The sequence below is a fragment of the Polyodon spathula genome, chromosome 4, assembly GCF_017654505.1.
Source record: "Polyodon spathula isolate WHYD16114869_AA chromosome 4, ASM1765450v1, whole genome shotgun sequence".
NCBI lineage: Eukaryota > Metazoa > Chordata > Actinopteri > Acipenseriformes > Polyodontidae > Polyodon > Polyodon spathula.
Genome location: NC_054537.1, coordinates 15507666 through 15525925, shown reverse-complemented (window position 1 = coordinate 15525925; position 18260 = coordinate 15507666). Strand labels below are relative to the sequence as shown.

General features: G+C 37.3%; 1 protein-coding gene across 2 annotated transcripts in view; it reads right to left on the bottom strand.

The window, feature by feature from the left end:
* Window positions 1-5653: 5653 nt before the first annotated feature.
* Window positions 5654-18260, bottom strand: part of LOC121314211 (cadherin-20-like) — a 38129-nt gene continuing 25522 nt past the window's right edge. For both annotated transcript variants that reach the window (XM_041247236.1, XM_041247237.1), the window contains 9 exons: window positions 18008-18127; window positions 17074-17241; window positions 15893-16080; window positions 14541-14794; window positions 11436-11572; window positions 10625-10746; window positions 10042-10159; window positions 9371-9622; window positions 5654-7397 (listed from right to left, as the gene is read on the bottom strand). In XM_041247236.1, the coding sequence (XP_041103170.1) occupies window positions 6901-7397; window positions 9371-9622; window positions 10042-10159; window positions 10625-10746; window positions 11436-11572; window positions 14541-14794; window positions 15893-16080; window positions 17074-17241; window positions 18008-18127 (1856 nt within the window). In that variant the 3' untranslated portion in view covers window positions 5654-6900. The remainder of the gene's footprint in view (window positions 7398-9370; window positions 9623-10041; window positions 10160-10624; window positions 10747-11435; window positions 11573-14540; window positions 14795-15892; window positions 16081-17073; window positions 17242-18007; window positions 18128-18260) is intronic.

Here is an 18260-nt window from a genome sequence, read left to right as displayed (position 1 = left end):
GATGGATTTAGCTGACTTGCAGTCGCTGTTTTGAACTGTAGTATGAAATATAATTCTCACTTTGTAAAGAACTAGATAACTGTGGAAGACACTGTACAAATATTGATTTTATTATTATAGTATGAGATTGGAAAAGTAGAAGTAAATTTGATACTGAGTGAAGGTTATGTTTTTATTACTCACACCTTGTACCTTTCAATGCTCTCTCTAACTTAAGTCTTAATCTTTAACCCTGTGTTCAGTTTTAAAAATAATCCACATTGAATCCAAACTCCTGGTATTAAAGCCTAATTTCAAGTTCCATTCCAATTCAACAAAAAACTGAATCTGTGACAGGGACCACAGCGAACTGTGTATTACAGATGAAATTCAGCATTTTTAGAGCATTTGTGTGATTGTAACACATTGTAATTCTTGAGAGCTATTAAATAATGCATATATTTTCTATTATCAGTAATATTCGGCAATGGTATTTTGAATGAATTTCAGTTAAATAAGATGTTTTACATGGAAAAAACAACTCAAAGTGGTGAATTGATGTATGTTCAAATAATCCATAGTTTCTAACAGTTTCTCACTTATATTTGTTTTGTCTCTCACATAATCCAACCACTGGTACCCACATACCTCCGATTCGAACACGAATGGACAGGTAAAGATAGGAAAGAGTGGCCTGTGGCCAAGATTAAATACTATTACAGTGAGAAGTTAGGATGAGGGCAGATCTCAAGCTGTGCCAGCGAGGTGCTGTGGCAAAACGATTGATTGTATACAGGTGCAGGGGTGATGCAATGCATGAAAGAAGCAGACAGAGATAATTATAATCCGGTTTGGAAATGTTTTTATTTTGTGATTCTAGGTCTGGGGACCAAACAATAATTCCCCAGCAGTACAACCAATGTGTACAGCATGGGGTATATAACACAGGAACAGACAGCCCCAAATAATAAATGATATCCGTCATACAATAATACAAACACGGTTACCAGTCCTGGCTGTGTGCGGTAGTGCTCGTGGTGGGTGATACAAGTTTACATTTGTGACAAAGGTGCAGTGTTGTCCAGTTTAGTGCTGGTCCTTTGCGACAGCTCCGGAACTGTGTTAACTGTCTGGTAACGTTAGATCTCTGGCAGTGAAACTGCTGCGGCATCTCCCTCTGGGGGGACTCCAGCCCCCAGAACTCCTGCAGTGAAATTGCTGGGGGGAAAGGTGGTCTTCTGATCTCTCCCCCGTTTTTTCAGAATTGGCAGCTCCCTCTGGTGGGGCTCCAGCCACAATGACCCCTGCGGCCAAGCAGTGCTGACGACGACCCCTGGCTTAGCAGTTCCGGCGACCCCAGGCGAAGCAGAGCGGCAGGCAACCCCAGGCGATGCGAAGCGGCAGGCAACCCCAGGCGATGCCAGGCAGGCATCCTTAGGCGATGCCAGGCAGGCATCTTTAGGCGAATCGAGGCAGGCATCCTTGGGCAAAGCGTGGCAGGCATCCTTGTGCGAAGTGAGGTAAGGAGTCAGGACAAGCTGGGGTGCGGGTGTTGGCCTCTTCTCGGCCACTGCGGCTGGGCTGTTCTTCTCCGTGATTCCCTCACTAGCCTATGCAAGGGCTGCTGGGGACCACCAGCATCTATTCCTGGTCCTTCTGGTGAAGAGAGAGGCAGCTCCTACTCCTCTCCCCCTGATATTGATGGAGGCAGAGGCAGCTCCAGCTCCTGTCCTCGTGATGGTGGGGGAAGTGTTACCAGCAGGCATTCATCCTCTGCTGGTGGGGGAAGTGATACCAGCAGGCATTCATCCTCTGCTGGTGGAGGAAGTGATACCAGCAGGTATTCATCCTCTGCTGGTGGAAAGGGACCCAGCATGCATTCACCCTCTGCTGTGGACGGGGACCCAGCAGGCATTCACCCTCTGCTGGTGGCGGAGGCAGAGGCAGCTCCTGCTGCTCTGCTCCTGCTGGTGGGGGTGACGAAGGCAGAGGCAGCTCCTGCTGCTCTGCTCCTGGCGGTGGAGGTGGTGGAGGCAGAGGCAGCTCCTGCTGCTCTGTTCCTGCCGATGGAGGTGGCGGAGGAGTGTAGTCTCCTGGCAATGGAGGTGGGAGCAGCGTGTAATCTCCTTTCGGAGGAGGTGGGAGCGGCGTCTAGTCTACCCTTATTACAGGGGACTGGTGCGGCTCTCCCTCACTTGCAGGGGAAGGTGATGAAGGCAGAGGAAGCACCTGCTCCTCCACCAGGAACCAGGAAATAAACAACAGTGGTGGAGTCTGGTGAAGCTGAGGGAATGGTCTCGCTCAGCATTTAATAATGAACAGGCAGACAAAAAAAAAAAGGTTGTAAGACAAACAAGACACAGGACACGACACTCGTAGACAAAACTTAAAGACAAACAAAACTGACTATACAGACAAAACACGGTGAGCTTCTATTATTATATCTATCACAATTATCTCCATCTCCAAACCCGTTCTCCACTCATCGAACTCACAACTCCCAGTGAGTTAAAACACGCTGCTTTTATGCAGCTGTACCGAGACTCAATTCCTAATCAATTTTTCAATTAGAGTCACGGTACCACTGCACGTGAATTAATAAAGTGCAATTCCCCGTGCTCACATATTATTACATTTTACTTGCAAGTGAAGTGTTGTGCAATCCTCATGCCTAAATACAAATATACATTTTAAACACTTGTGTTACACAGACCCGTTTATATCCCGTGTACCAATGACTATACACCAACATTAACACACAACATACAACACAAAATACACACGGGGGGGGGGGGGGGGTGCACTTTGCCACAGCCACGTAATGATAAGATAAGAAGATATCCCGTTTATGTATAGTAGATTTTTGATAAGATAGGATTTTGTTCATGAAGATAAAATAAAATAAGTTGATTCTTTGCATAATTTTCTACCATTTTGTGTTTGGTGGAGTCAGCAGAGAGGAAGTCAGTCACAACATGTGATTTTTTGATGTGAAGCAGTCAAATACATTAGGCATGCTGCTAGCATTCAGTTAACTAAAAGCCTCTAGTAAACAAAACAAAGGAATACAACTCAATATTGCAGTAGACTCAGAAACAACCAAAATAATTGCAAAAATATATAGATCAACAACTGTAAAATATGTATAAAGCATGTTTTCCGGAAGGTTCTTATGTTAAATTGTTTCACAAACTATCTGAGTTCAGAGTCACTGATATAGTCTGTGGTGAATATTATATTCATCGATAACATTAGACAGTCATCAATTTCAATGCAAAGCTAAGGGAAACAAATCAATTAGACACATATTTCAATGAAATGTCTTTTTCAACGAACAGCTCATCAATTTGCAAAAACAGTTGCAAGCAACATCACAGTGACTGATTATTTAATGGGAAGCTGTCTAAAGACTGTTCAAAGAAATACAATAAATTAGTTTCCTCTAATTTTTTAATTTTGTAATATGTGCCATATCAACTCACCATCTACTGTACCTCTCCAATAATTTAGTTTTGTAGTTGTTTATATATTAATTGGCTGTTTTTATATTCCTCTTTACGAATTACTGAAGAAGGATCATTATGTTGGAAGAATGTAGTTATTTAGCTAATCAGTTTTATTAAACTTGATTAAGTTTTGAAAGACGTGCCGTTTTAAAAAGAAGAATATACTAGATTTTTATGTAAAAACAAAACAAACATAAAAAAAACGCATTCTGGTACTATACTAGGTTGAAGACAATTCTCAGTTTTCACGCCTTACTTTAAGGTTGCCTGTTCTTGCACTTTCTAGGTCAGTGTATTCTGTCCTGCCATTAACCAATCTACTGCAGTGAATTGAACAAGAAAGTTGTTTTACAGACTGTATAAAAGTAAGGCAAGCAAAATGAGTACATTGTTGAATCTAGTTGGTACCAAATATATTTATTAAGCATACCAGTGAGGGGAGCTTGTATGAGTTTACAAATCTGCTACTACAACCATGACATTGATATGGCTTCTATATCATGATTAATGGACCAAAAAACATATTTGCACAGTTTATTACTGGTGTGTTTGTATTAGGTCTACCCGTCTTGTTGATTCAACTAAATGACTGCAACTATGTCTTTAAATCTGTCCTATAAACTGAAAGATATGATGTAAACTTCTGCTTACATACCTTAGGAAGTATGTACTGCCACTGTTTACTTTTATCAGCCCAAGTGTTACTTCAGATCAAATTACAAAAGCTTTACTAAACCAACATGGTAAGCAATAGAAATGTTCTTATTAAAAGTGTCATTCTGCGATTAAGATTATCCATGCAGCCTCTGGACAATTTCACACGTGTGTAATTTATTTCATGGAAGATAAGCCCAAATCTGTTTTAAATTGTGAATTCTGAGCAGACATTTAGAGCCAAGACTTTGATCTTAGGCTGATCATGCTGCAGCTAGTAATGATAAAAATGAAAATGCATATTATTACCTAAGGGGGCAGGCACAAATGTAATGTACTGTGAGCCTTATTAACTTCTATTTGGAATTGTACTGATACAGCACACAATGGAAATGAGGTGGCAAAAATCTATGACATTTTAATCAATCTACCTATGTTCACAGCATTGACTCTAGTCAAATGGAACACATCTAATCACACGATAACACAGCATTTTAATATAAATTAATAAATTGTGTGTAGAGTGTCTCTAGTTTGGATCACTGCAAAGCAAAGCTGTCTCAGACTGCGTGAAGTCATTTTGGTTAGAATAACACCTGGCACACTTACTAATTAATTTACTGTAAATCACAAAAAAACACAAAACTAAAAAAAAAAAAAAAAAAAAAAGATTGGACTCAGGAACGAATATTGAACAATATAAAAATGCTGTTGATTTTTTTAATTTACATTTGTGTCATGTTCTATTCAGGGGTTGGCATATGTAGCCATGATGTACTGACATTTTGAGGTGATTTATAATATCTGTTCCAGATTAAAGGGAATCAGGTATGGTTTTGTAAAACATCCCTAACCTCGTTAGCTTAACAACTTTTATGTATGACAAGTCCTTTACGATTTTTTCTATAGATAACATTTAGTTTTTCATACTAATGTAATTTTATTCTGATTAACAAAATGGCTATCAAAAACCTGATCAATAGAGAATCATTTAATTTGGATGGATAATATTGTATTGTATTTTATGCTTGATTTCTAGAAATTCTAGGTATTTTTAATAACTGTGGTATACAGTAACTTTTATCTGGGGTATATATCATAGTATTTTTGAAGGCTAGTTTCATGATAGGGTGACTGGGTGGTATGGGCCTTAAAATGTGGAACAATGACCCCCTGCCTGGGACCTCAACACTGTTTCCTTGTGCGGATGTGAAAAAAACACTGAAGTAATTTACAATACCTATATGCTGTGTGCTAAACTCTGTGTCAGTTAAATAAGCAAACAAACGTTATTTACATACAGTCTTCCATCTGTTCCAAGAGTGAACTAGAAACTGAACTGGTGTTCAGCACAACATATCTACTGGTATTTACAAAAAGTTTTTTTTCAGTACAACATATTAATATACCTAATATATATATTATATATATATATATATATATATATATATATATATATATATATATATATATTCAAATATCTGTAACAAACATTGTTGCCTACTGTGTATAATTCAAGTAGGTTTCCCCTGTAAACATTGCTCAGACAGACAGACATAACAGGTCTGAGCCCTTCTTACTGTACGACATATTTTTTCCTTTCCATATTTGGCTTTCTCTTGTAGAAGGTTTACTTTACATTTGGCACTGGCACATCGTCAAATTAACTGCTCTTTTAAATCCTCAATGGTTTCAAAGCTATACAGTCCACAACAATGTCTGCTCATCCTACTCAGGGCTCAAAGATAACTTTGCAGATAAGGTTAGATGCCAGTCTATTAATTTACAATCATTCGTGTACATGTTTTGCCTCCCATTAAACTGAAGCGCCTGTGTTTGAATTAATCCCATTTATACACTGCACACAACTAGTGGTTTACTGAGTTCATGGTGAGTGTAAACTTTCTGCAAACTATATTTCAACATTTTTACAGAACATGTAAACACCTCTGTGGGTAGCTCAGTAGATGGGAGCCCTGGATTCATTATGTAAATATAACATTTTTGAGCTCCTATTTGCATAAGAATATGTGGTTGCTAAGTAACAAAAAAACAAAAAAATCCCAAAAAACAGGGAAGTTAAAGGCTGTCAGGCAATACAGCACATTAAAAAAGTCGTCCCTTGCATTACAACTATCTTATCTTACACAGCTACATCATAATTAGATGGAACCATAGCATTTACATTTTTTTTGAAAATCACAGGAATGAGCCTCTAATATTTCCAATAATTTATATAAAATATAAATACATATTTCAATAAATATGAGCAGGAAACGTATGTGCATCCCTAAATTAAAAAAAAAAAAAAAAAAAAAAAGATATTCATTATTGCAAGTACATAGAATTTGGACTGTTTACCATGCGAATGTATACCACCGGCATTGAGAAGAATGTAAATGTAATGCTTTCTTTACAATCTATAAGGGATTCTTGCCATAAAGTCCCATTTTAAATGTACAGGATGGGCCGTCTAGGCCAGTAATATACGATCTATCTTACAATCAACCACAATACTTAAAATACTTAAAAATATCTTAGCAGCACATTGCTAAGTTCTTCTGTATCCGAAATACCAGGTTAGTGTGAATGAGCATTACAGCACATGTTATTTTTCTCTTGCACAGGAGTTTGGTCTCATTAGATGCAATACTAGAAATCCTGCATACTCCTTGAGCAATATGAACTCACACTCTCTCATAAAGAGAAGGGCACAGTTTCTGTTGGTATTTGTCAAATACTGTAGAACCAGTCTAAATGGCTACCATAAAGGATTGTCCATCTCTGAAACCCCATACATGTCAGACAGTTTTTTAAAGCGGGGCCCCCAGTCACTGAGGTAGTCATAGTCATGGTCGGTATTCGTGGTGACAGACTGCAAGGAGCTGAGAGAATCCGCCACGGACCCTTCACCTTCATAGGCATAGGTCTGTAAGGAGTCGTAGGGGGGCGCACAGGGGTCTACATCGGCCTCATACAGCTTGGCCAGCACGTAGCCGTGAACGTTACTGTCCCCCATGTAGTTCTGAGGCACGTAGCGGGACAGGCTCTCAATCTCTGGCACCATGTCCTGCCTGAACTTCACCACCTGAGATTCTCTTGGATTCCACATTGCAGCAATGTCAAAGGCCTCAGTGTCCTGCTCTCCGCCACCTTCATCATCGTAGCGCACAATGTTCTCATGTACATTCTCCTCCACGTCTGTCAGGTAGGGCTTCTTCCTCTGGCTCCGCAGGGACAGGATGAGCAGGATTATCACTGAAGGAAGACAGTGTAAGGATTTAATAGCAAGCCGAAATAATAAATGACATTAATTTTAAACAAAAAAAGGAATGCATTTTAATATTAGAGCAGATCTGCTCAATATTGGGTACTGATCAGCTGCAATATTCTTAATGGAAATGTTTTTTTTTTTTAATTATTATTTAAACAATCTACACAATATTTGCTATCTCCATGAAGGAATTTTCACAATATATTTGGGAACTAAATATCATTTTCACTAACCCCTCTGTTATTATTTAGTTGAACTATGAAACACTTCTAGATGTAACCTCAGCGCTAGACAGTGATCTCAATGTTGGACAGAATGCCTCTTTCTGAGGAAACGTTTTACTCTATAGCATTCACCTGTCCCATAGTTTCAGTAAAGTAGGACAGCACAGCTTATGTAAGGAGGAATTCTCACTGGAAAGGGGCTCCAGCACAAAGTGAAGAAAATGTAAGTGCTAAAAGGGGAGCAGTAAAGGAAGAAATATATACAGCTTTTTTAAAGTAGAATAAACAGGGTGTACAAAACTAATCATTTTCTAATCCATGTTTCATTCATGGTACGTGGTTCCCAATTCTTGAAACTTGTATTATTGTAAAAATATGTTATCTTCTAAAGACCAGTATACCCCAAAGAGATTTTTAAACAAAGGAAAATAGGGAGTTTTATTAGGTGTGGTCCTCTCATTAAGCATTACGACTCTACACTGCCATTAAACCTGTACTTCTTTGATACCAATCTGATTTATACAATTTTAAGTTAATCAGTTTAACAAAGGTCAACATAAAACAAAAATTGCTACCAATATTAACTTAAGAAGTAGTCTATGTGTTTCCTATAAAGCGATTTTTTTCTTTACATTTTTAGTAAAAAAGAATTCAATAAAAACAACTTTTTGCTCTGAGAACAAATTGTTTTTATTTTAGTTTACAAAAAATGTAAAGAAAAAAGGTGTTTCGTAGGAATGTGAAGAATATTAACATCCCACTTATTTTTTATTTCATTTTGTTTGTAGCTTTGGGTATGTTACTTTGTTGGAACTGATAAAGTTAATTTGCTGTTAGAGACCTGATGCCATTCTATATTACTTTCCTCCTGTTGCCAACAGGTCACATTCAGAGTGCACATGTCTGACAAACTAACATATCGTACCAATGCTCAAAATGATAGAAACCCATGCACCTAACATTGATTGTATGTTATATTTAGCCAATCTCCCCTTTACAACATCTTCCTCTCAATTACTTTACAAATAAGAACAGACCAATTACCCGATCAGCAATTATGAACCATACTTTAAATAAAAAAAAGTAAAATATTCACAATTAAAAATAACACAAAGTAAAAATTAAATGTGACATTAAATCTCTTTGGGGCTGACACCTCATTTCAATTAACAAGACAGGTCAAATGCATCCTCCGAGTTTGAGGGGTTTTACCTGTATTTACAAGATGCTTCTACTTGGTTCTCCTTAAGGGCTTTTCCCATCATCACTGTGAGGTTAATTTTATTATTAATCTTATCTTCTACACCTATGGGAGCTTTCCTGCAGACATTTGTGCTGTGATGCACTAGCTGATTGCTCCTGCTAATCAGATGCATTGATTGATGTTTTTTCTCTATTGGGAAGCACTCACACAGAACACTTATCTTAAGTCTTACATTAATGATGCAGAAATCCTGTGTGGAACAAACTGGAAGCATCTTGTAATGGTACTTCACAGAGAACATACTATGAACATACAATATTGATCTCAATTTATTTTTATTTTTTTTAAAGAAAATTCTCAAGGATGTAATGAAAAAAAAACTGACAAGAAACAAAACAAGATTTGGAAAGCAAATAACATCAGTGATATATGGCTGTAAGTATTATTTAAATTTTGTAAACCCTATTTATTTTACCTTTAAATCTACCTCAACTTGAACATGTCAACAACATAAACTAAGCTGGCTTACCAAGTAACACCAAAATGCAGGCTAGAATTGCAATGAGAGCTCCTCTGCTTAGGCTAACAGGAAGCGTGTAGGCCTCAGCAGTGCATGACATGGCATTCCCCTGTGTGTCACAGCTACACACGCGGATCGTCAGGGTACTGGTACTGCTCTGCACAGGCTGTTCCCCATCTAATATGAGTATTGGTAGGTAATAAATACTCCATTCTTGCTGGCTGAAACCTCCTCGCCGGGTTACTATCCAGGCTGTGTTGTCTAAAAAAACATGTAATTACACCATGTTAGACTATATAAGTCATAAGATTTATATAGCAACTAATACCGAGAAACTCACAAATTCCTTAAGCTTCAATATTGTGTTGTTTGAGTAATGTTTTAGTTTTTATATTTCCATAAATATAAAATATCAAAAACTAAGTGGAAGCATAGATTTTAATAAAAGGGTGCTTCTGTTGATGACAATTTAGAATATGTTTTGTTTATATTATTATGGGGATCAGTTTTCTACATTTTTTGTCATAACATTTTTGTAAACCAAGAAATGTAGATTGTAGTATTTTAATGCAAATTGTTGCTTTGGATAAACTGTATTGAGGCAAACTTATTTTATTCAACACCTCAACACACTGCAGAGGGCAATAATGTAAATGATTAATTCTATCTTCTCTTATTACCTTGGTTGTCTCTGAGTGTGAAGTTAGGGTTGTTAGCTGCCTCAGGTGCCAGGCTATAGTAGAAATGTTGACCTCCGAGTGGGTCATCTAGGTCCATGGCAGTTACTGTCTGAATCAGCTAAGGTCCAAACAAAAACAATCGATGTGCATAATAACATCCTTCTAATGAGCACACATTATTACATTAATTGAACTAATGGAGGCTTAGTATTCTCCACTGAATTACAAGAATTGCATGCTGTCTACCCACAAATCATCTTTCAGAGTAAACATTATACATAATGGAGCTGAAAATAATAGAAGCAGAACATATTATTTATTTACTTTTAGGTTGAACCTTGTGTTCAGTTATTCTTTTACACTACATTGCACATTTGACTTATTTTTAAAGTTATTTATCATATGGAAGCAGCATGGAGGCTGGTGCATGCAAAATAACAGAATCTTGCTTGTCTATTATTTCCTGCCTCAACCTTCCAAATTTCATTGTGAAGTTAACACTTTTCTTTTCACAGTGGATAAGTGGGATGTATTCATTTATAATGAAAAACACTGTAAAACATAATATTGTGCTATATTTTACCTGTCCAGCTTTAGTGTTTTCACAGACAAAGGCTTCATAGTAGTTTGCCAGCTCTGGCGCGTTGTCGTTAACATCTGTGACTTTCACAGTGACTGACACACTTCCAATTTGTGTGGGGTTGTCTGATGTAACAAAAATTTATATACAGCATTCATGATTCTTTAGTATACAATTATATACAAGTCCATTAACATATTAAACATAAGATATACTATGGTACAGTTGGGTCATGACAGAAACATCAAATAAACTGTAGCAGCTTGAAACTATATGTAAAACAAACTATATATATATATATATATATATATATATATATATATATATATATATATATATATATATATATATATATATATATACACACCCAGTTATCATGTACCTGTATGTGACTGTGAACCCTATTGACAAAACTGTAACTCATCAGTTATTTAAAGATGATTTTCTTTTTTGAAAGATAAAATCCATACCATCAATTGAAAGTTGCCTAAAAAAATATAATATGGTAGCATTATGAAATAATTACATTGTAAAAAAAAACAAACACAAAAAAAACACCTGACCTCCAAACTAGCAGTGCTGTCTTTTATATTTTAATTTATTCTAAAAGCTTTTTTAAGAGATGCTTGGAGATCCAGTGGGACAAGCATTGCTCTTTCATTTTCTGTTCTATTTTCTCTTGATTAAGCCTTTTTTCTATGTCCTTCTATTCTACAGCTTTCTGTCAGCTTACTCCAGTGGTATTGCAGTACATGGTTTGGGACTCTGCCAAGCCAGGAAAAGTTATTGTTTGACCTTGCTGTCGGCTACTTACTCGTTTCCATAGCCATAACAGTAATGTTGTGCCAGGAGACCTCTTCGCGGTCCAAGGGCCTTGCAGTCATTAGAGCCCCTGATGTGATGTCAATGTAGAAGTATCTCCCCGGGTCACTGTTCCGCTCAATGGAATATCTGAGAAAACAAAACAGGGAAGCATGGAACTAATTTAAGCCAGCATTAACCGCTTATTTACCTTTACTAATTTTAATTCACTGCTGGTAGTTGGCAGTTACATGACAAACACTGATATGGGTTGGGAGTCCCTGCTGAGTAATGCATATTCCCTGCCTAAATATGTATTTATGTCTTTTCTAAGGTCATACACTAAATGCACTCAAGCAAGGCCTGGCTGGAATGGCTGATACTGTGCCGACAAAGAAATCCCCTTAAGGGACATCTATTAATATCATTCCTTCATCACTAAAACAGTGAGAATATAATATTTCCCATAATGTAGAGATTTGTGTAGTTCTGAGAGAATAATTAATTTGATTACGTGAAAGATTAGACTTTAAACATTTTTAAAACCCTATGGAACAAGAAGCCATCCAGTGCCCTTTTCTGTTATGCAATTGTAATTAATTGTCAATTTATTCCTTTCAAAACCATCCCTGCCGTGATGTTTTATGATCCATTACTGGTACAGCTATGCCTGTAGCTGAATTTGTAAATCATCATTCATGCTCACACACGAAATAAAGTATTTGTCATATAGGCATAAAACTGCATGTGAAGGATACATACATATGCTGTATAATAGAAATTTGGGCATTTCTTTCTGATTGCACAGCATACCACTTTTAGCGCGTACCTGAAAATAACACATCAGTCTTTCATCATCCATCCTACCCCAGAGTGTCGGACATGGAAACACACAAAGCAGTTTTAAGTGAGGCTGGATTTTCATTGATTAAAATATTAGTATATGTGTGCTCCCATTGGCTGGAAAGGTTGCAGTGTTTTCGGCACAGTGCGAGATTGACAATTGGAAGTTTGTCTGGTTGTTGGAAGTTTGTCTGGTTGATTGGAAATTTGCAGGTCTGTAGAGCCTTTTGTGTTAATGAACTGACAAATTAATTAATTAATTATTAGATTAATTAAACAATATAAATTACTGTATGAATTGACAAATTTATGGACCACTTGCTGGACAAATTGACCAATGTATGAAATTGACAAACAAATTGACAAATTGACAAATTGACAAACTAATGGCTGGATAGTTTTGGCACAAATGGCGCTCCATAAAACTACCTTGATCCATTAATCAGACCCCTGTATCGGAGACCTTAAACTTCAATCTCAGGTCAGGTGTACATTTAAAGCATGTAAAATATCGTATGAATCATACTAATTGCCTTTTTGCTTCTAGCTGCCCAACTTCGGTCTCGGCTGGCTATCGAGGCATTCTGCTGCAATTCATATAGATCTTGAGCTTCAGTCTCTGTTCACGTATCCGGCATTTGGACTTCATGGTGGTTTCTATTTTTTTAAACAAAGTAAACCTAATAAACTATAGGAATGAAAAAGGGCACTAATTCTGTTTTCTGTCCCCACACTCCCATGATGAGATATTTGGTCTCCAGATCGTAATCTGCAGCTCTGGACCTGCTGTTTAACTGCGCAGAACCCGACAGTCTGGGTCCTGGTTCTGCAAGACTCCAAGATCTCCAAAAAGATGGCCCTTCTTCCTCAGACTGTTGATGCCATTCCTTCAGGATTGGAGCTGTAAACATGCTCAGCTAAACATTCCTGTGCATGTCATAAAAAAAGCTTAGCAGGGCCTGAAGAGGCAGCTGAAGGTCTAGGGTCCCTGGAGATTTTGCTTTTTATTTTTTTTTCTTCCTCTCTGTTACCTTCAATCACACAAAACATAGTTGGCATAGCTGGCCATAATTATATATGTATTTAAATATATTTTTCATTTGTACATTGTATAAAAAACTGAATTCAGTATATTATTTGTTCAGTATATAGCAGGTGGATTATTGCTGGGGGGTTTAAAGGTTAAAATAATAAATTAGGCAGCTTTTGGTAGATATTTATATCAATTTTTCTGCCGTATACCACATGTCCAGGTGGTAACTATCAAATCAGTACCTTATCTTTTTATGTGGCCACTGACAATAGGTAGCAGTCGTGCTTTAGAGCTTAGCAATGGTCCCAGGGCGCCGGCTCGGGGGGAGGGGGGGTGGGGTGGTACAAGCGTGCTCCATTTTCCACCTTGATCTACTCTAGGTGGGTAACATCCCTACCGTTGCCCCGCCTTCGTTATATCAGGCCACTAAGGGTGTAGTGGCCTGATATAATGACGGTGGGGCAACAGTACGGATGTTACCCACCTAGAGCAGGGGGCAGCGTCGGCTGCTGGAATGCTAATGCCATCTGATCCAATGTTTGTCATCATGTAGTCAAATCATCTGGTGTTGCGTTATTTAAAAAATAACTTGTATTTTGGGGAGATGCAGTCCTGCCTTTGCTTAACTATCAAAGGTCAGATATTTATCATGCAGCAGGTCAATTGGTTTGGCAATTTAAACAGCCTCGTCTGTTGGGGAGAGCAGCTATCTGCCCCCTGCCTATGGATTTTATTCAGACCGCCTCTCCACTTATTTATTGAAATATTTATAGCCAAAGATTTATTATATGTTAAATGTGTTATCCTAGAACGTATACTATGCATAAAAATGTTATTGTGTCTAATCTGTAATAAATATTTTATCTATCGCATGGGTTCCCTGACTGAATTTACTAGTTGATGCTTTTGGGCACTAACTGTGTTAGCATATTGACACTGCCACCTAAAGATAACTTTCCAGAACTACATCCTTATTAAAGGGGAATGAGGAAATAACTGAAATTCTACTTACTTGCTCCTCACTTCAGTTTTTGTTTGGCTTATTTAACCAATTTATTCATCTTTACTTTTGACCTATTTCAGTAAGTTTCCCATTGTACACCATGTGCTGTATTGGACAGACTTAGTTTAGTTAGCTCAGCTGGAACCAAACAGCATCTTGGACACAGTGACACCAGATGCCTGCATTGGCACAAAAACGACAGTTTCTCCAGAAATGCCCAGTTGCAACCCCTGGCTTACCTCACAGAGTTATTAGACACATCTGGGTCCTTGGCAGAGACTGTCTGGAAGACGGTACCAATCTCCACATCTTCAGGCACCTCCACATAATAGAATTTGGAATCAAATTGTGGGCGCTCGTCTACATCCTCTACGCTGATGTGTACGATGGTCACGTCACTGAACGGACCCATCCTCAGGAAACGGTGGTCCAGCTGTGTGTTGGCTCCCTCTACTTTTAAGGTGTAGCTCTTCTTACCTTCAAAGTCTAGAGGCTGAAACAAATAAAAAAGAAAGGAATGAAGTTCGGTGCAGTTTCAAGCATCCTGAAGCCATGTGGCTTGTTACTGAAAAGGGTTGGAAGGCTTGTGGGAAGCGATTAGAAAGGGAGATTCAGGGGTTTCCGTGTACAGACAGAGCAGCAGAGGATCCCATGGCTCTGTACTGTAGAACTATTTACTTTCCTTGAAGCAGCATAATATGTGTGTTCAGGATATCTTAGGGTCATGTTCATTATTTTGTATATCCTTTTAAAAAAAGTGTTGTGCCTGTCCTAAGCGTGTGTGAAGTAGCAACGTAATGTACTCTCTGCACAAGCCACCAGGGGTTATCTTCTTATTAGTTTCATTTTTTATGTTTACCTGCTTTCAGAGCTAACATTTTGCTCAAAGGCACATTGCAATGTGGGGATACTAATGAATGAACAGATGTCACAGATAATTATGCAGATACTTAGCACACAGTTTTATAATTACCAGCAATAGTTTTTAAAGGACCTAATACCAGACATTAATATTTAATATGGCTCAATGCAATTTTCGTTACAGGTTGAAATGTACCTGACAGCTTCGTAAAGGTCACATTCTTTAATATTTGGTAACTTGCCAAATGTTAAAAAGAAAATGCATCAACATTACCTATATTCTGTGTTCTAATGGGGGCACATATATTATATATTTTCCAGTTGACCTTTTCTGTTTCATTGCCAGGAAATTGTAACTGTTTTTTTAATATTTAATTTGAATGGAGAAACTAGGCTATCTGTTATTAGTTTCTAGTGGATTACCAGTTACTAAGTGACTGGTGTCTACTAAAATAACATTGCAGTTCCTTTTAAATATCTTCAGTTAGATTTATTATGGGCTATCTACTGGTTTTGCAGACCCTGATTAGCACTAATCTTGGATTATCTCATTTTTCTTAATCTTGGATTACCTGAACCAGCCATATTATATGTGGCAGGTCATCCACATAATTAGAGGAACATCAAGAAACAAAAAGCAGTAAGATTGAAAGCTCAAAATACTCAAGACGGTAGGGTTTCTGTGGAAGAGTTTTAAATAATTATTCAACTACAGTCGTCTGTTTCTTACTTTTCTGATGGTTATAATGCCAACTTGGTTTGTGGGATCAGTACTGATGTCAAACGTGTCTCTCCCGTCCCCATCAATGATGGTGTATCTCATTTCAGCATTGATCCCTTCATCCAGGTCCTTAGCCTTCACTCGACCTACTATGGAACTAACTGGGGATGACTCTGGTACACTCATCTGGTACAGCTCTGTTACAAGACAACAACAAAATGCTTTCAGGTTGTCTTCTAATTCAATCATGTTAACCAAAAGAAATACAGTGACAGTCTTTTCTATTCTAAGGGTTTGTTGTAAGTAGCCAAAGTGTACTGTTCACTGAAATGGTGAATACTGCACCTCATGTTTGGTCAAGAAAAAACTAAAATTAGCAAGAGATATAAGAATTGTCTAAGAAAATTATTTAACAAAATTGGTCTTTGCTACCTGGCTTAAACATTATACAAAATCTAGGAGAGGTAGCAAATTGTGAAAGTGGTACAATAACCAAACACAAGCGGCATAAATAATGGAAACCTGTACTATACATATATTTATATAGGTTAGATAAATAATTCAACAGTAATAAAGCACTTGGTTGGTGTTTGTTACAATGATATGATTTCACCCCTGGGCAGAATAAAAAAAAAGAGTGGGGTTTTACCATGGCAACACCATTTTGTATGCCTTATTATAACCACGGTACCAATTATCTTAAAAACTGTTCAATATTCATTGACTGTACTTACATTATAATCTTTTTCATGAAAGCGTGTTTTTGTTTTAATAAATAGGTTTGTTTTTAGAAATACATTAATATGTATCATATCTGTGATTATCTCATTTTATTCATAAAACTTTTTTTTTTTTTTTTTTTTTTTTTTTTTTTTTATCATACCATGTATCCCATCTACACAGTACAGAAATAAGACAACATTATGTTGGGTTGTGGGTCAGTGAGATAACAAGTCTAAATGGAGTACCTGGATCTCTAGCCCAGAGAGTCAATAATATATCTGTTAGGAAAAATTTATAATATGGACTAAAGTTTTCCATTTAGTTCCACATCTATCCTGATGAACAGTGAGTGGAAACAGCTTGCAATATAATCCATTGAGTGTGTTGTTTGGGCAGATGCTGAACATGCTGCACAGAACTTACAACACCTAGTGGCACAGGGACAAAAGACATTGGAAAGCACTCACTCTGTGCAAATTGTGGTGGATTATCATTGACATCACTAAGGGTGATATTGACAGTTGTAGTCCCAGCTAAGCCTCCCAGCTGTCCGCCCATATCTTTGGCTTGTATAATCACTTCGTAATGCTCCTTGGCTTCCCGGTCCATGTTTGGCAGAGTCACTCGGATGATGCCTGCAAGTTCAACAGAGTCCAGCCAGGAAATACAACTTAATAAACAAGCAAACCAGTAGAAAAGGCCATGTCTAATTTACCTGTGGTGAGAAGCATACCACTGAGATTCACATTGTTCCTTTACAAAGATTTCCAATGTTCTTCGGCACAGATGTTGATCAGACTCTTGCGGTTTAATTCCACGTCAGGTGAAATGCATTTTCCCCCCTAATATATATATATATATATATATATATATATATATATATATATATATATATATATATATTGAACACTGATGAGCATGTGCCATACATACTGACACAGCTTATCTTTGCTTGTTTCAACAAATGTATTTTGTTCTAATCTGTTTACTCTGAGATAGCTGAAGATACACTGAAATACATCAAAGTGACCACCAGATGGCAGCATTAGCTACGTTACAATGCAGAAGACGAGAGCAGTACATATCTTATTGTGGGTACCTCTAAATATAATTTAAAAGTAATAATGCTCTTATTAGGACTGAAGTCATTGTATTTTGTATCTTGCTCTTAATTGTACTGTAATTCTTGATGTATATTTTTTGTATACAACTGTAAGTCACCCTGGGTAAGGGCGCCTGATAAGAAACAAATAAATTAATAAATTAAATTAAATAAATAAAATAATAATAATAATAATAATAATAATAATAATAATAATAATAATAATAATGTGTATTCATGGTTCATTTTCAGAATTAAATAATTCATTCATTCAGCATTAACTGTGTGTCACTGAGTACCTGTTCTGGGCTCCACAGAAAAGTAAGGCTGTCCCTGTAGGATACTGTAGACAACCCTGGCACTGTTTCCATAAGTGGGGTCATCTGCATCTGTAGCTGTCAATTGCAGAACAGAGGTACCTAAGGAAGAGCAAAAGCATTACAAGTCATTCATTTGTGTTTTTTAAAGGACTGTTTAGAATAATTCAGGATGGGTGTGTTATTATTAAAAACAGCTTCTGCTTTTTGGAATCTAATATACTGTATCTGATAT